Source organism: Poecilia reticulata, chromosome 13 (genome assembly GCF_904066995.2).
Source record: "Poecilia reticulata chromosome 13, P_reticulata-male-v2, whole genome shotgun sequence".
In the NCBI taxonomy this organism is placed as follows: domain Eukaryota; kingdom Metazoa; phylum Chordata; class Actinopteri; order Cyprinodontiformes; family Poeciliidae; genus Poecilia; species Poecilia reticulata.
The window spans coordinates 17498807-17518100 of NC_088842.1; the positions used below are offsets into that span (position 1 = coordinate 17498807).

Consider the following 19294-nt stretch of genomic DNA (forward strand, 5'->3'; position numbering starts at 1 on the left):
GCGGAAAATTGAATCACGTCAAAATGCATCAACACAACTAAACTAATATGGCATAAAAACAATGCCTTACTTGACGGAGTTTGGCTACATCGAGGCTCACTGCAGTAAAAAAGACATATGGAGGATCAAATAGCAAGTAAAGCAGTGCACAGCTACAAACACTCACCTGGATTAGCATGACGGTCAGAAAGCTAAACAAATAACCCGCAAAATTATTTAAGTCTTCGAGCTGCGATGTAAGACGCTGGTTCTGCTCTCGCTGTTGAACCACTGCTACGCGCTACAGGCCGCCATGCTATCAGGAAATTTTCACTCAATAACTCAGGATTGTTTATTGTAATGGATCCTGTATTTGCCTTTGAATGTTAAGTTTTATACTTGAATTTTTTTGGCAATGTTGAGAGGTTTTATTTTGGCTCTTTGCATTGTTAAAGATAGTATTACTGATAGCAGTACAATTTGCAGAATGCCTGCTTTGTTTAGTTTCACAGACAGAGCGCCGCTTCTGCTCCACCTGGTAGTGACTCTCACACCGAACCTCTGCTTAAAACTGCAGCATCCAACATCCAACTAAATTTTACATACGTATTAAAACTTTCGCTGTCCTAACATGAGACAAATAATCTCTAAAAAAAATAATCGATCTCCTCCCTGTTCTGCATAATTACTCCGCTCAGTCAGAAACAGCCAATCAGAACTAGCAGTAATCAGCTAGCCGCCATGCTATCAGGAAATTTTCACTCAATAACTCAGGATTGTTTATTGTAATGGATCCTGTATTTGCCTTTGAATGTTAAGTTTTATACTTGAATTTTTTTGGCAATGTTGAGAGGTTTTATTTTGGCTCTTTGCATTGTTAAAGATAGTATTACCGATAGCAGTACAATTTGCAGAATGCCTGCTTTGTTTAGTTTTCTTCTTGGAAAAAGTTATTAAAAACAAGTTTTTGTCTAAAATAAGGTGAATTCATGGTTCCTTTTTCCACATAATGTAACCGGTAGTGTTTATGATAAAAAAATAAATTAATAATAATTATGTGATCGGTATCGGTATCGGTGATTGGCCCTCATGGGTGATCGGTATTGGTATCGGCAGGAAAAAACCTGATCGGCACATCTCTACTTTTTAGTTTATTTAGGCTGATCAAAATAATTAATACAGTTTCTTCTTCTTTGAGCAGAAGCACATCCTATCTTTATCAGTTCCTTTTTTTCCATATTTAGATCCCCGCTGAAGTAATTTCTTAAAAAAAAAAAAAAAAAGCTTTATCTTTTTAAAACAGGCACCATCAGCAGGAGCAATGACTTGTTTTCCACATCGGGCTGTTTAAAATATAGGAAGCTTTGTCTGTGCTTCAGTTATTTACTAGTAATAGACCGTAAAAGAAATATAGTCAAAATAAGGAAGCTTAACATAACAAAAATAGAAAGATGGTTTAGTTATGACGACGGTTAAAACGTGAGTAAAAGGATCCCTGTGATCACTGAGACGGCGTACAGGAAGACAGACAGCCGAGCGATAAGCCGGCTCATGGGGGAGTTTCATGCTGAATTGCATTTTGACTGATGGGTGAGTGAAATCCTAGCACATCTATCACTTACTGACAAATCGTTGATGTTTTAAACGGGAGGCTCGAATCACTGCATTTCACATTTTGTTTCCTTTATTCTCTTGGAAGAGATGGGTCAAACACAGGGTGTATACATTTTCATCGCTGATTTAGGACCGTTTCTTTTACTGTCCCTTTTATTCAGAAGATTGAAGACTTATTCAGGTCGTGGCCCCTGATTTCTAAGGTTTGGAAAGTATTTGGGCTTAGGAAAGTATTGGTCTTGGGATAAAATAAATGGAAGTCAACACAAAGTCTTTATATGGTCAGAAATACAAACATGAAGCACATAATCAGTCTGTTGCACTAAAATAAAAACTTGCTTTCACTCTCAAAATAAATGACCTAAATTCCGTCAACTCATCTTTTGATTTCAGTACCTTGTTTGTGTAGTTTGACCACCCAAATTCAGGTAGGCAGGCAGCCAGAGTATTTTGCAAAGTTTCTGCATTTTATGTTCATTTTTGAACGCCACAGAAGCTTCAGACACTTCAGACACAGGAGAAGTGTTGTACTTCAGAGTCTTGGACTTGTCTTTAAAAAAAAAAAAACAATTGTTGGTAACACTCAGTTATTTCTTCAGAGGAACATTTGTGAGCCCAGGGAGGGTCCGAGGAGGAAGATACTGTACTTCACTCGTCTTCAAAGCTTTTGCGTCTACGTTACATTGTCGGCTCTTCTTTTCCATGTTTCTGCTTTCACTGCCTCAGCAGAACACGAGCGCAAACAACGGGCGTTGTGCTTTACATAAACACAAATGAATTAATTACACGCTGGCAGCAATGTTAAGTGCTCAAGTGTGGGGATCTTCTCAAGCTGAAGGTTATCATGTCAACTCCAGGGGATCAAACTTCACGAGTGAAAATTGAAAAAAAAAAAAAAAGAAAAAAAAAAGGAAGAATGAGTCTTTTGAAGAATGATTTCCAAGCATTATTTTGTCACCCGTCATTAATTAAATATTTTGTTTGAGCTGAATTGCTGCTGCTCATTATGCGCCGCACATTTTGAGACGGGAATCTCTGCTGGCTATATAAAAGTTTAATTTGCTTCATTCAGCTAATTGCTGTGTGATTGATTATATAATTACTCTGTATTTGTTCCCTGGTTGTTCTACTCACACGGTGGAGGTTGTAATTCCCTGAATGTGGCAGTGCAGTGCTATTCCCAGTTGTCATTTCAGTGTTGCGTGTGTGTGTGTGCGTGCGTGCGTGGGTATGTGTATGCGTGTGTGTGTGTGTGTGTGTGTGTGTGTGTGTGTAGGGTACATAACTTGTACGCTGCATGGTTGTATTTTCTTCCTCTGCTTCATGTTTCCTGATATTTGCTCTGCTCCTCTGAGATCCCACAATGCGCAGTGGTGCTCCAGTTTCTGCTTTCTGAATTCAGCAAGCGGCAACTGCCTCGAAAAGCAAAACAAAACAGGGAAAAAATAAAAATAAAAGGACTCGTCCAGCCTGAAAAAGAAGACGGATCTAGATCAGGCCCCATCAATTTTTAACGACACTTCTCATCAGTAAAACATGAAAGACAAGACTCATGTAGACTCGTCACATGGCGCTCAGGTTCCTCTGAGTCAGATTGTCGTGACTTGAATCGGGTTTACCACCTGAAAGCACCCTGGACAGGTCGCCAGTCTGTCGCAGTTTAGTTTCCCCCCCCCCAAAAAAAAAGAAAACTAAAAAAGTTTAACTTCTGCCTCTTTTTTTTCCCCACCATCCGATTTTTGCACGTCTTGTTTTAGATGCATGTCTCAGTTGAGTCTGCATGTAATTAGCTGAACGATCTGGCCATTAGAGCAACCCCCCGCTGTCTTATCTTGCTCAAATGAGCCGCACTTTGCAGCAGGAAGACGACAGCCAAAGCGGTGAAATGGAGCAGTGCACCATAATTCCCAAAGGTCACAGAGTTTGAGGCTGATGGGCTCCTTGATGTTAAATTTCACATTTATACCCATAAAAGCAACATTTAAAAGACAACATATGAAAGATCTACAATGCGATTCACTTTCTGCAGCGTTTAATTTAATTATCCTCATGTTACAATATTTTACTGCTGTGAGATTTTTGTCTACAGCAATATTTCATTGTTTTGACTCTGATCAGACAGTGGACAACCTATTTCACTTCAATTGTTGCTTGCGTTAATTTGCTTGCTCATTTTTTTTTTTTTTGCTTGGTTTCACTCCCATTTCTTCTTTTTGCATTTTGAAGCTCAACTTGGATCCTCCTTTAGAGCCAACAGTGAAAACTGTTAATTCTTGTCATTTTGCAACTGGTTTTAAAATTTTGGTCAGGATTTTGGAAACTTACTCCGAGAAGATCATTTCATAAAGTGGTCAAGTAACGCTTTAGGGTCACTGAAATGACGTTCCAAAGGACATTTTGTGTCCATATTTTCAACTTCTCACTAAATCTGTGTCTCATTACTTTTATTGACTCTGACAGCATGTCAATAAACACTGATGGTTATGGACGCACTAACACAAAGTGACTTACACCTGTGAGGATGAAAGAGAATAATGCTCAGTTTAATTATTTGTTTTTGCAAATAAAAACCTGAAAATTGTAGCATGAATGTGTAGCTCCCCTAAGTCTTATGCTACAGACTTTGTAGAAACAGCTTTCACTACACGCACAGTTGCAGATATTTAAAGTGCGTCCCTCCTAGATTTGCACATCCAGAAACAGAAAAATCTTCCATATCTTAGTAAAACAACTCAAACTCAGTCAGTTTGGTTTGTGAGTGTGTCTAAAGAGCAGCTAGCGAGTTTGCCACAGAGCTTCTCTACTTTGACTTTAACAGATAAATATACTTCAATAAAAACTATTCCACTTAAGTCTTGGCTCCATGTTTGGGGTCTTTGCAGTCGTTCACTGGTTTTTACACATGGTTGCCCTTTATTTATCTCCATCCATCTGCACATTGACTCTGACCAGCTCTGCTGTTTAGAACTTTTATATGATTTGGTACCAAAAGTTTAGAGATCGGACAGTGTTGACGCCCTTCTCAGAATCACTGGAGCCTGTTTCAGATGCACACCGTGAAGGTAAGACCAGAACAGACTGACTCCTTGATAGAGAAACAAAGATGCACTGGCCAGAAGAAAAAATGTCAAACCACGTCCTGTTCACCTTTTTGTCATCTGCTCACCTTTGCTTGTTATACACAGAAACAGCATCATTCTTTTGGATAACATTTTAAATGTAGATGTGAGGATTTGAGGTTTTCTTTGTTTATTTAGGTTTCTGTTTTCTGTTGCGTCTCTTCGTCTTTTTTTATGGCGGTTGGCAAGCAACTTACTGATGTGCATTACCACCATCTGCTGGAGTGGAGTCTCTGTGACTGCCCCTTGATTAGTTGCACCTGTTTCTTGTTTCCCCTGATTGTCTCCCTGTCTATTTAAACCCACCTGTGTTCCTTGTTCTTTGTCAGTCACGTCACTCAAGTCTGTTGTCAGATGTCTATCAAGTTACCAGTTGCTACCAGTACTGAGCCGTTCGCCTGCCGCTCATTCTGTGTTGCCTGGATTTTGGACTTTGTATTTCTGACTTCATCATTAAATCATAATTTTTCTTTATTTCAACCTGGGTCCACAGCGTTTTCCTCACCACTTTCTCCACAAATCATGACAGATTAATAACAACAAAAAAAAAAGAAGCAAAACTTTCATAAGTTTTTATCACCATCTTTAGCCAGTCTGTAATGGGCAGTTTGCTGTGAAACACAGCAGCGGCATTTATCCTCCATAAATATGGTCTAATTAAATCACAATGTGAAGGAAAAACTGCATAACAGGTGTAAGTGCAAATGTGCCTCACCACTGGAACATATGACTATGTGTCTGGTAAATCTACAGAAACGATAACCTCCCGTCTTTAAAACCAGCCCAGGAAGTCTGTGAGTAAGTAGTGCTGCTGTTTTCCTCTGCCTGGCTGTATCGATTTCTCCTCCTCTGGGGCGACCATCTCAAATTAGAGAGGGGATCACAGCACCTTGTGAAGCAATTAATTTGGCCTTGGAGAATCTCTTTGTCCTGTTTGTTGGTGTATGTGGGAATATATATATAAAGGGGGTATTATCAGCTGCTTAGACGGAATTGATTCACATGTTTTTGCCAGAGCCCAAGTCTGAATGCATTAATTCTAACACCAACAAAAAACACAATGCATACAGAGGGAAATGTATGCTGTGTATTCTATAGTTGTGCACTCATTGCATCAGACATGTTGCTAAATATACAGTTAATCTAAAAGTTATTCACACCGCGGGCAAATTTAGAATGAAAGCAATATTTTCATTTTCAAATGTCTGTCAAAATAGGATATTACAGTATGCCAAGGATTTGAGGATAAAGATAAATTCATTTTACGTCTAGTTTTCACTTTATTCAAAAGGAGAATGTCTGAAATGATTCGTCCCCACTGCACGTTGTCAGGTTCTGTGTGAAAATTCAAGGTTCAACATTATTCTAATTAGTCTGGGCTGTTTCAAAGCAGCCTGATTACCCTGATTAGTTGCTTTCATCATGTTAACAACAGCTCTCCGCAGCTTGTTTGGGGCAGATTCAGGTTTTCATGGAGTGTGAAATGTCCTGATGCCTGAGTGAGTGAATGCATGTATGGTTGTTGTCTATGTGTTGTCAGTCAATAAGACCCTTCCTGGTCACCAGTAATCTTCTACAGTGGATATTCAGGGAATTTGTTGTTCGATAGCTTTAGTGGTTTGTTGAGACTGAATTGCTAATTTTCTTGGTCGGAGGTTTTACTCCCATGATTGTGCTCCAGTAAAATTACTTTGAAAATAACAAAAGTTTACTCAAGTTGTAAAGACGCTGGAATATTAAGTGTCAAAAAAACATTTTACTCTTCCTGGCATTAACCTGTACATCGACACGGACTGTGGCTTAGAGTCCAATCTGGAGAGACGCAAGAAAAAAGGTCACGAGTCAGACTCCAGGACTCGCTGTATCCTAGAAAAGACCGTGTTGTTGTCCTCTAAAGGTTGACGAATTTAGACAGATAGGAGCATCGAACCGTGCTCGAGTGAGAGCGGACTGTCAAAACATGAAAAAAGTTTGTCAGAGTAGCAAAGAGGGGAAGCTTCACAGAGAGATTAGCACTAATGAGCTGTGACTCTGTCCGTAGAGAGAACAGGCTGTTAATGAGTCTTTGTTGCTCTGCCACTCAGCTTCTCTCACAAGCCTTCGTTCACGAGCTCACATCTGTACGCAGCAGGGGGCAGGAGTCACTATCCGAATTACTGCAACATCTCTGTTCTTCTCTCTCCGCATTCTAGGCTTTTTGTTTGTTTTCCCGCTTTGTTCAGATTTTATTTTGGCCACTGGAGCTTCAGATGCTTGGCTGGAGGCTCTACTGCTCCGACAAAGAACGCATCAATTAATAAGAACAGGATTACAGACGTTCTTAAGCCAAACAGCAGACAACAGTTTCAAGCAGTGAGTTTTGTTACGTCTCATTTTCAGCATAAGAACCAGAAGGTTTTCTCTAAATGCGATTCATTATTTATGGATGAAACCAGCGTGGAGGAGGCTGTCGGGGAGCGTTTTCCTCAACGCTCCGTGGTGGATGAAATTTCCAATTTAGAAGAAAATGTAAGTGTATAGATTGTATGATAACTTATAAATACAAATAGCGCAATGTCACAATATGATGGTATTTATACAGTAAAAAACGTTGTAAAAAAAACCAGACTATTATTATTTCTATGGAGGTAAATTGGTGTAATTATAGTAACAATAGTGGCATTCCATTGATTATTAGTTTGTAGGTACACTAAAGCAGGGATACAGAATATCAGATATTCTGTGGTATTTTTCAAGGGTTTATTGTTCTCAATTTGTTGTTTTGTTCTCCAAGGAGAAACACTGGTATAACAAACTACTCAAGACTAAAGTAGCAATAACACAGTGACTGTGAGAAGGAAGAAGTCAGGACTGGAATATTGTCTGAGAGCAGTAGATTGGATACTTGACAAACTGGCACCATATAGAGAGATTTATAAGCTTTATTTCAAATCTAGTCTACCAGTGGTATAAACTATCCCCTTGTGGAAAAAAAACAAAACAAAAAAACTGTAATTCAAAATAAACATTTTGGGAACACTCAGACAGATGCTCCGCTCCACTGCTGTCTCAGCTACTTCCTTTCAGACCTGTACCGCCGGGTTACCTTGCATTAAACCACGTAGTGACTGTGAAGGCTCACTTTTCTCCACATAATCACCCTGTGTTTCTTTGTAATTGAGGTTGAACTCTTTTAGTCCAGATTCTGCAACTAATTTTGCAGCAGCAACGTACCCTTTGGCCCTAAAAGTGAACTCAAGCTAATGCGACACATGTGGTGGACAGAAGAAAAGAGAATGAACTGATGTTTAAATCCGATTGTCTGCAGCAGCCAAACAATTCCAACTTTTACATGCAGGGGAGACATAACATGTAAAACCTGCAGTAAAAGAAAACATTTCTTCCAGCTGCGGTTATCTCTGTGGTGTTTGCATTTTCTTCATTCTTAAGCTATCTGAAGTGGCCGTGGCATAAACAGTGTTCCTTCGTTTTTCCTCGGTTTTTTGCTGTTTCCAATCCTAGACTCCAACTGCTTCATAATCTGGGGCCAAAAACAAGCTTTTTGCGAATACGTAGCTTGCTGCTTGTGGGTGTGGAGAAATCCAGCCTCTTCAACTTAGTGCCTCCACGCACTAAGTTGGGATGGACTTGTACATGATTTTTGTATAAGTCCATCACTTTTCTTTGACATCTTTCTTTTTTAATGCAGGAATCTTTAACTAATAATAAAAAACAGCAACAAAAAAAAACCTATCTGCTTTGTGTTTCTCCTAAATAATGATTAAATATGCACTTCAAGGAGCTTTGTTGCAGAAACAAATGAGATATTCTGAGAAATAACAAATTCAAAAGGAGATTAAAAACAACTAGACACCGTATGGACTGCATCAACATGGTAAACACTGGTAATTTTAGAAGTACACATAAGAAGGTACTACAGTTTTAGCTAACAGCTCCGATGTGAAACCCAATTTTATATCTTCTGCCTTCGTAGTAAAAACCTTTCAAACAAGGCGCGGGGCTGAGAACAGCGGTGATGAACGTAGCACGATAACCATGTTTTCCTCCTGTTTCCTCCTCTGGCTTTGACTCCACTGTGTTCTCTTTTATGTGTTTTTGTTGTTTATTTTCTCCATTATCTCAGTTTTTCACAGACCCCTGTGCCAGCAGCCCTTGTCTCCATGGAAACTGCAGCCGGAGCGAAGGCGGGGAGGAGGGCGAGCCGGCCTACTTGTGCGAGTGCACAGAAGGCTACGAGGGAGAGAGGTGCGATCAGATCTTGCTGGACCTGCCGCCCGCCGCCGACTGGGGCCCGGCCACCCCCTCCGCTCCCGAGCTGGCCACACCGGTGACCTCCACAGCGACGGCTACGACTCCGCCCCAGCAGCCAACCACAGTCCCGGCCACCACCACGCCGGTGCCTCCCACCCTGCAGCCATGGCAGCCCAAGCCCGGGCAGAGGCTGCTGGTTGTGCAGTGGGATGCAGACCGGGTGAGGACGTTTCCTCAGCTCCGGAAGATTTACAGTTTTCCCCTCGCCCTGGAAAAAGTCATCCAAACCAACCTGGTTCATTATGAAAAAATTATTGCATCCAAAAGAGTTTTCGTAAGCTGATAATGAGTCTTCCACGTTGCTCTGGGGGAAGTTTGGCCCACTCTTTTTTGTTGCTGAGGTCAGTTTAAGGTTACATCACAGCTTATCAATCAGATTTAATCAATTTAAACCTTCCTTTGTTATCCAATCAGCTGATGGCTAGATATTTTCATTTTATTATTTCTTTGCATCAGTTTGGTTGGAGTAAAATTCACAGTTTCATTAATTTGAAGTCGTCCTGATCTTAACAGCAACAAAGCAATCCAAGACAATCACTTCCACATCACATAATACTCTTATTCTAAGATGCTAGTTTTACACTAAATCCTTCATCCATCCATCCATCCATCCATCCATTTTCTTCCGCTTATCTGGGGTCGGGTCGCGGGGGCAGCAGCTTCAGAAGGGAGGCCCAGACTTCCCTCTCCCCAGCCACTTCTTCCAGCTCCTCCGTTTTAGATTTAGTTTTACACTAAATCCTGTGTTCAGTATAGAATAACCCAGCCTACGCAGTATATTTTAAGTCTAAGTGTTACAAATGTTGACAAAAAGCTGATCTAAGTTTGCCTCAGTTCCAAACTTAGAGTTGAGGCTGAAAGCCAGCACCTGTGGCCAGCCATACTACACAGACAGCAAATGTTCATAATGAGCAATTGGAGCTATTAAAAGTTGCTCTGCAAAGTCAAGAAATTTGAGTCTGGAAAAGTGAATTTTAAAACTGAAAATGTTTTGGGACCCTCAGTGCTGTTCTTCCTGGGTGTGTTGTCAATTCCCTATTGAAGTAATTCTGTTAGACCGATCTCTCCTGGGAAAGTTTACCGTCATTATTATTTTATTTGACAACAATAACTCTCTTGGTTTTCTGGAATCCCAAAGCTGCAGAAGGAGCTTGAACCCCTTAAAAGACTGAAATATATGCAACTGTTTCTCAGCTGAAATTGTTGAGACTGATGCATATGACATGCTGTTTTTTAGATATTTTATTCTGCTTTATGTTGCCTGACACGTTCCCGCTTTTACACAACACGCGACTTGTGAATTAATAAAGGGGGACAATAACTTTTTCACAAATTGACAGGTTGGTTTAGATCCTTTTTTTTTCACCCTGAAGTTATCTTTGTTTGATTTTTGAAATTCTTTTAAAGTTTTGAAACATTTAAAGAAATGTGTTTAGGACTAAATATTGAAAATGTGATGGTTTGTGCTTCAGGTCACCGAGGGTCTGCACTGTGTGAGCCCTGAGCTCTGTGAGCTGACGTCAGGGACCCTGACTCTGTCTCTGGAGGTGCCTGAAGAAACTGCCGTGAAGTAAGAGGAATATCACGAAGTTCTTAAAAAACCGTCAGCTCCCGTCTAAACGTAGGACTACTTAACATTCAGAAAAAGTCAAGAAAGTCCATCCTCCTCTTGCTTTAAAGTTCACATCAGCTGCAGTTGACACTCCAGCCTGGAGATGACCACCTAATTAATCTGTTGCTGCGAAAGTTCCTCAAGAACTGATTGCTCCAACTTTTAAAAACGAGCTGCATTCAGGTGCATAAAACAGAAGTCGCTGGCCAGCCCCATGTAATCTATAAATCTGTAGATTCTTTTGCTGCAACCCGAGAATAGGTATTCCTGACCAAAATGTACCTTTTAAAAGTACAGAGTCTGCATAATTATTCCACGGAAGAATTAAAAATAGAGCCTGCTGTGTACATTATTTTATCTACATACTTACCATTGCAGCAACTTTCGCTGGAAACATTTTTCAGCTTGAAGGTTGCGTCACTAATACCCTTTCATTTGAAACCCTGCGACCCAACTGTGTCATGCCAGCACAGGTGCGCTCAATTTATTAGGAGTGTGACTGTTCAAAAACGGTGCTACAGCTGCCCTGTAAACAGGAGTTCAATGAATTATGCAGAATGAGTGGTCAAGGTGATGGCTGGATGCCCTTGACGTTCTCATTATACATGAGAGGCACGGCGCAGGGCTCTGCTGATGATCCCAGACAAAAGGCTGCGAATTGGGAGGTAATCAACCTCCGCTGCCCTGTTTTCCTGCTTTTTGATTACACAACAATAATACCTGAATAATGTACGGTGATGCTGATTCCGAGGAGACTTTTTTTCAGACTAACATCTAGCACCGTCCAGAGCTGCAATGGACCGCCGAGTGGCATTTAATTAGAAAAGCAGATAATTGTAAAACACGTCTGTCGGACACAGCGTGTTGAAAGGTTCAGCGAAAAGGGAGTAGTTGTTGAAGTCCTGTGAGAAAAGTCAAGATTGCTTCTGTTGTTGCTTTTCTTGAACCCACAAATTTCTGAAAGGTTTTTATGGCTCTAGTGGCCTTTATTCATTGGTAGTTTGACAGGATAAAGAGCAGAGAGAAAAGGGAAAGACATTCAGTAAATAACCCAGGCTGGGAATCAAACAAGTAATTTCTCCCTAATCCAAACTAACCACCGGTGGTGCCATAAACAAGGTTGAGCCTTTTGCTTATTCCCAATGAGCAAAATGCCGACTACTGCGGAAGATTTTATGCCTCGTCAAGTCATTTCAGTCGGATTTATTTTAGAGCTATCCATAAATAGACATGCTGTTGGACTTTTGGGTCATTGTCCCTTTGAACACAACCTAATGTCAGATATTCTCCTTCAGAATTTTGTGGTAGAGAGCAGAATTCATGGTTCCATCAATTACAGAAAGTTGTCATGAAGCAGCAAAGCAGCCATAAAGCATTATACCACCACCACCACCATGTTTGATTGTCAGTGTGATGATGCTGTCTTAGATTTACAAATGTGACCTTCTAAAAAGCACCACTTTTGTCTGAATAGTTCATTGAACATTTCCCAAAAGTCTTTGGAATCAGGAAGATGTTGTTGCTAAAGAGAATTTTTTTTGTTTTGCTATTTTTTTGTCAGGCCTTATTACTACTATTATTTTTAGATTTTACTGCAGGTTATTAGAGAGCTATTCCTCAATAAATTATGACTCGCGTGAACCTAAGTAGCCGTAGATCTCCAGCCAGTCTGAGTTACAGATGGTTTTTTTCTTATAGCTATGACAAAAAAAAAAAGAAAAACAAAAAGAAAACTCCACCTTCAAGTGACCAAACCGCAGTGTTTTTATTTCAGTCACATTGCCTCAGTTTCAGCTTTGCTCCATCTCTTCTGTGGCACTTGGGGCAACTGTTGCATCAGCCCACATGTGGTCTTCTTTCTTTAATTTGAAAGTTAAATGTGTGTTGTAATATATTCTGGGCCACAGCTTTCAGGCTTGCTTTTCCACTTAGTCAATAATAAAGTAACATAAATTATTCCCTTCCTGATGTCAGATTTCGTCTTTCGTTTTAGCACATCTCAAATTTCCGATCCTCCTTCTCCTCGGCGCTGCACTTTCCGCCCGCATCGTGTCGTCGGAAAATCAGCGTGGCGGCGATAATGTTCACGGCTCTTATCAGCTGTAAACACTCATTAGACCGAGTGCACAACATGGAGGGCTAAGAGGATAATCACGTATTGTTTTATTTGTTTTGGTTAATATGGGAAAGATTAATTCAGTGTAGGAGGGAGGCTAGAGAGGCTCTCGACGGCGTTTAGCTGTGAGCAGCTTCACTCGAGCTTTCTGAGCATCTTTCTTGCAACTGCAGCTGACAGATTACGTTCTACTCCCCTGTCTGTCTCTCACGAGGGCTTTCTGCGAGAAGATCCAGCTTAGTTCAGCTTTGCTCGACTCCTTTCTCCCTCTTCAACAAAAACCGCTGGTTCAGTTTAGTCTTTGGTTGCATCTCAGGCTTCATCCTCACACCAAAGAGCCTGCTGGCAGAAGACTGACCCTTGAGGTTTTCTGTATATATCCTTTACACAACGTTAGTTTTTTTTTTTTTTTTTTAGAAGTCTTGATTTGTACACATCTTTGGCCAAAAAAACAAAATGGATGCAGACTAAAGCAATATTTTGCTATCAAAAGGCTGAAAAGTTGCATTTTGGACCAAGTCGATAGAGTCAATAATCGCTGGACTCTCCTGCTTCCAGCTGCTTATTAATTTCCTTCATGCTTTTGCTTTCCTCTGCCACCAGGGTGCTGGTGAATGCCAGTGGAGCTCCGGTGCTGTGGCGTGTGAGTGAAGAGGGTTTCCTCCGCTCGTCTATTCTGAACGGCACCACCATATGGTTTCTGCAGGCCCGGGACGGCCTGGTGGTACCAGACCGTTTGCTGCCCCTGGGACAGAACTACTTTCTCAGTGAGTTTCTCCTCACAGCAGATAGGAAAGGACAACCTGCAACGTGAAACACCCCCCGCATCTGTTGGTCATTGTGTTTGATCCTTGAGTATTCAGAACTTTGCACTGCAAAAATACAAAATCTTACCAAGTATTTTTTTTTGTCTAGTGTATAGTGAAAATATCTTAGCACACCTGAAATAAGACAAAATAACATAAAAATAACTTTTTAGCCAGACAAATAAGCCAATAACCTTTGAATGTAGATAAAAAAAAATGCTTGTACTTTTCACTTCCACGCACTTCCGGTCAAACAGCTGACCTTCATGTCTGCTACCTCTGTGGCGGTCGCCTCTTCTGCTTCACGGAGAGAATAAAATGATGGGTTAGGGTTAAATCAGGAGGAAAAGAGGGGAAATGCAGGGCGGGAGAGAGGGATTCAGATAAAGAAGGGGAGAAAGAAGAGACAGCAGGCAGAAAGGGATTACAAGGAAGGACGGGAAGACAAAGGACGCACGAGGACAGACGAAAGGTCAAACTGTGAGAAATAATCGGCTTGAATGAATTTTTTTCTTTTGGATGCCAGCCAGGCTTAATCGCGTGTGACTAATGTTCACAACATAATCGTCCACACTCATTTTTGGTACCTGATTCGGGGGCTTTGCACACTTGAGAAGGATGAGACAAAGGACGAGACAATGCCAACTACACCTTAGGTGAAAACAATTCATGTTCTCTGAGCTTTCACGGTTTAAAGCCGCAATGACTCTGCAGCTCCAAATTTCATTGTCATTGGGGTTAATGATCACGACAGGGGAACGTGCACAGAGCTGTCAGCGTCCCCATTGGTCAGGCCAGGCTGACGTCAGCGCTTCCATCAGCGGCGGACGTCCCGCTCATTGGTTCAGGTCAGGTTCTGCAAAACAGCACCTGATATTTACTACGGAGCTATTTTTATCCGAGCAGCAGCAAAGCTGTCAGGCTTGATTGAGCGCATAATAAAAGAGACGTTTGACGTTTTCAGATGAAGAGAGAGGCTTTACAGGAGAACATTTGTTCATTTGTCTTTTGACTCATCTACAGGGGAGCCGTAGTAACTCTGTGAAACTGTAAAGGCGACCTGATGCTTTGTCATGGCAGTTGATGTGCTTAGTGTGTGTAAAAAGGAGCAAAAGTACACTTCTTAAGCTGGAGACCAGAAAGTGTATTTTTAGATGTTTACAGTGGGATTGGAAGAAAGATCAGAAATGTGTGGCCCTTTTGTATTCAGCTCCAAAAAGATCCCAGCAAATCACATCACACTTAGCTGCAACATGACAAACATGCGAATAAATGTGATTTGAAGGGAAGCTGTTTTAAATTATTGCTAAATTCCTTGTTGTGTCGAGGTAAACTGACTTGTTTTCACATCAATATCTAAGTGAAGCAACTCTTTAAGACCTTTAAAACCACAAAAGCGTTTGTTTCCCCCGTAGGCGTGATCCGTGTTGGCGCCCCCACAGCCCCGGAGGTCACGCTGCGTCTCAACCTGACAGTGAAGGCCAGCAGCTGCGTGGAGCCCGGCAGCAGCTTCAGCGATCCTCAGTGTTCTGGGAAAGGGAAATGCGTCACGCAGCCGTCGGAGGTGAGGATTCACAGAAACAGCGACGGTCGCTGCTACAGTCTAAAGTGCTTGTTCCCTGGCCTGATAATTTTATAACATCGCACAAGGAGAATCGCTCTGTTCTCTCAGCAGTTAGCAGCTCTCCCTGCTCTTGTTGGATGACTTAAAGCACATAATGTTCTCACTATTTATGCTATTTTCTGAAAAAAAGAAGAAAAGTAAGAAGTCCTGTTGGTTCCACAAGCGACTGTAGGAAAATGTTGCTTTTTTTTTCAGACAGGATTGTTTGCTGTGTTGGCTATCAAGTAAACACTAAAGCATATTTATCAAGCATTTAGGGAGTTTGCCAAGTGTTTCTCATGGATTCCACTTCATAAATGTACTTTGTAAATATGGTCAGGCCCATATTTTCATTTTGCATGGTAAAATGCAAACTAGTGGAAAGAAATTTAGCAAAATCACCAACTCTGCTTGGTCCTGCAGTCCAAGAACACTTAAAGTATATACAGTGATAAAACAGCAATATATAAATGTTTTACTTCAATGGTTTAACTGAATGCCTCACTGTCATATCCAGAGCTGTAAAATGAGCACAATTCATGGAAATGTGAGTTTACTTGAACTGAATGAATTAAACAAAAATGTTTCTGTTCAGTTTTGTTGCATTTTCAATTTTTAGACCGTCTTGAATGCTCAGTTTACCTTCATAACTCTCTGGTCCAGTCAATAAGTAAACAAAGTCCAACTTTGTGTAATTTAGTCTGAATATAAATCCAGACGTACTGCGAAGGCCGCAGAGATTTGTTGGAGAGCGACGGAGAACAAACGGCGTCATGAAAACCAAGGAACAGCGCAGAAAAATCAGGAATGAAGTTGTGGAAAAGTTGTGTGCCTTACTTTTGCTCCATCCTGTTCCAGTTTTAAAGGCGCTCTGGTTAGATCACATATAAATGTAACGTTTTTCCCTGTTAGCTACAAGTGGCTGCACATCACCGTTCTCCTTGAAAGATAGTGGTGGCAGCATAATGCTGTGGCAATACTTGTGTCAAGCAGGGACAAGGAAATAGGTCATAGTTGATAAATAAATACAGAAAAGTCACTGAAGAGCACTTGAGACTGCAGGATAACAACCTCTATGCATGATACGACAGAACATTTTCAATCGCAGGATGTCCACGCGTCTTTGTCCTTGTCCTGTCCTACAACATGTAGACCCATCCTTGTTTCAGCGTGCTTCTGCAGAACTTGACGACGTGCTGAGGAAGTAATTCAGTCATTTGGTTCAGGTGTTGCAGGAGGGACAGACTGGCCTCCGAGGATTAGAGTTGGAAACCCCAGGAAAGTTCTAAATCCAATTGAAAGTCTGTGACAAGATTTGGACGTTTCCACCCACAGATACGCTCTCTGTCGGCTCTGACTGAGCCTGAGCTGCTCTGAGAAGAGCATGAGACAAATGTTTCAGCTCTTGTAAGTGCTGAGCTGGTAGAGACGCACTCCAAAACGCTTGTGAAGATTGGTTCCACAAAGCAGTGACTTGGACGTGATGAATTCATATACGTTACCAAACTTTTTAGATTATATAAAAAAAAAAAAAAAAAGTTATTAAAAAAATAGGTGCCCTTTTCCATCCACTCCACAGTTATGAGCTAATTTGCCAGGCACATAAAATACAGAATAAAACGCAGTGAAGGCCATGATTGTAATGAGACAAAGTGTGAAAAGCAAGAGCGTTATAGTTTAGTCAGATGCTCTTGAAAGTACTACTGATCATTTTTATCTCAATTAAAAGAAGCAAAAATAATCTTGGAACTCAGACCTGCTGCCTCGCCGGCGTCATCTGAACAGATGCAGTCTCTTTTTTTTTTTGCATCTGGTTGAGAAAGTCAAAGTGGGTCCCTGCTGATAGGAGTGTTTTGTCACTGAATCGTTTTGTAGCCTTTAGACTCGTGTTCTTCTCTTTAACTCGTTCAATCTTCGTGTGATTTCTACCTGCAGAGCACTTTCTTCTGTGAGTGTGAGGACGGCTACACCGGGATCTTTTGTGAAGAGCTCGACGCCTGCCACCACCGGCCCTGTCGGAACAACGCCACCTGCACTGACGTCAGACAAGGTGGCGAGGGGCAAAACTTCACATGTACCTGCCAACCAGGTACGCTTTGATGCATTGCACATGTGTTTAATAGGTTTACCTTCAGGTGGTAAACTCCGTGGTTTGTGTTTATTCTGACCTCTTCCTTGGCTTTCGGAAAATCTCTCATGAGATCAGAGAGGACGGTGAACTTTTCATCCTGACAGTAATTTTTACGTGTGGGTTTGGGTGTTTTGGACTTCAAAACAATGTCTTCTGACAGGGTAGGAAATGTCAAAGGGAAACCGCTAAAGGTGCTAACAAGCCCACTTTGAAAAGTTGATCAAATATCCCCAGACATCACATATAGTTTTAATTACCTGCAGAAAAGAGACAAAAAAAGAAAATAATTTCTTGTTATATCAAAAATAGCATCTATGCATTGTTCGTGTAATTCAGGATTGTAAACTTAGTAATCCCAAGATGCTAAAAATGCAAAAATTCAAATTTTCATATGATGATTTAGAACACGTGCAGAAGAATCTGCTGATTTCAAATGTGCAAGATTATTCTCTGACAGCACAAAAATACATTTATTTTACATTGTGGCTCATGATGAAACATTTTCTGAAGCTTTAGAACGTTTATTACAATTACATTTCTCTCTTTGTGTTGGAATAAAAATGCACAGTACACCGGGGTGTTTTACATTTTGGAAAAAAAAATTAAACATCATTTTCATTAAGTTCCTTTTTAAATTAGCCTCATTACATAAATGTTGGTAGAAATCATCAAAACATGAGTTACGTTAAAATATTGTATATGGGCATTATAAATACAAAATACAAATTATTATTATTATTATTATTATTATTATTATTATTATTATTATTATTATTATTATTATTATTATTATTATTATTATTATTATTATTCACATTTGTGATGTACCTCCACTAATAGAGATTATATGATTAATTCAGGTTATCTCCCTTACAAAGACAGGTTTACAAACCTAAATGAAAAAAACAAACACAAACAAATAACTAACTGTACCATCATACAAAAATCATAAATTGGACTTTTGTGAGACAGGAGGTCAAATCACTAGAAAAACATCATATGATATTGGTGACCTTCAAGCACCAATAATATCATCCAATAAATAAGCAAAATAAAATAAAGTCAGTTGTCTTTTCTTTTTTTTTTTTTTTGCTTAAAAACATCAAGCAATCTTGTGGGACTGCTTTTGTTTGCCAGGTTATGAAGGCGAGCGCTGCCAAATGCTGGTTGACCACTGCCTCTCTCAGCCTTGTAAGAATGGAGCCACCTGCTTCAGCAGCTTGGCTGGACCCAGGTGCTACTGTCCCGAAGGTAAAGAGCCAATTATTCTGCAACTGATGTTTGGTGTGGGTGTGAAGTAAACAAAAACTAGGAAGCATTAGAGTCTCTGCCAGAAAAATGCAGTTTTGTGGGCTTCAATATGAATATTTTTTTAACAGTTAAGCAGGAAAAGACGTCTAGATGCTGCATGTTTGTGCGTTCTAAAACAGCATCTGGTATTTTTTGCCAGGTTGAGTATCTGCTGCATGTTTTAGAGTATCTATGCCACTCCGATGCTTAATTTAAACCTTCCTCCTCCTTTCTAATTAGTCTTCATAGGCTGAGCGACCTGCATCAGCCACTCTGGGGAAATCTGTGACCGCAAAACTTATGCATTCCCCCCCCACAACTAGAGCACATGGGTTTGCAATTAGTTTCAGCCATGTGCATGTGACTGTGTTCGCATGAAAATGCAGCAGATAACAATGGAAAGAGGCACAAAAATAAGAAACGGCAGGAGTGGAAAAGTGCCATCGTTGGACGAGCTGCATAAGTTGAAATTCCCAATAGTCAGTCCAGTATTGTGCTGGCTAAACTGGAACACCTGAACAGAAAGCAGTGTCCCCAATGAGACAGAGATCCACTGTTTGTGAATCTACTCAGCTGGGATAAAAGAAGCAGCGATAGCAATGCCACGTATGTGTAAGTTTTTTTTTTGTTTTTTTTAAGAAAATATGACTTTGTTAGATAACAGGTTAGTAAGAAAAAATAATGAAATCCAAGAGAATTAAATGTTTTTGTCA

The 19294-nt window shown here is 40.5% G+C and overlaps 1 protein-coding gene across 3 annotated transcripts in view; it reads left to right on the top strand.

The window, feature by feature from the left end:
* The window catches only part of dner (delta/notch-like EGF repeat containing), a 48116-nt gene that overhangs the window by 16193 nt on the left and 12629 nt on the right, over nt 1-19294 (top strand). For 2 of the 3 annotated variants that reach the window (XM_008425405.3, XM_081615005.1), the window contains exons 2-7: nt 8836-9183; nt 10496-10593; nt 13355-13518; nt 14973-15121; nt 17096-17249; nt 18429-18542. In XM_008425405.3, the coding sequence (XP_008423627.1) occupies nt 8836-9183; nt 10496-10593; nt 13355-13518; nt 14973-15121; nt 17096-17249; nt 18429-18542 (1027 nt within the window). The remainder of the gene's footprint in view (nt 1-8835; nt 9184-10495; nt 10594-13354; nt 13519-14972; nt 15122-17095; nt 17250-18428; nt 18543-19294) is intronic. The other variant, XM_081615004.1, reaches the window with a different exon arrangement.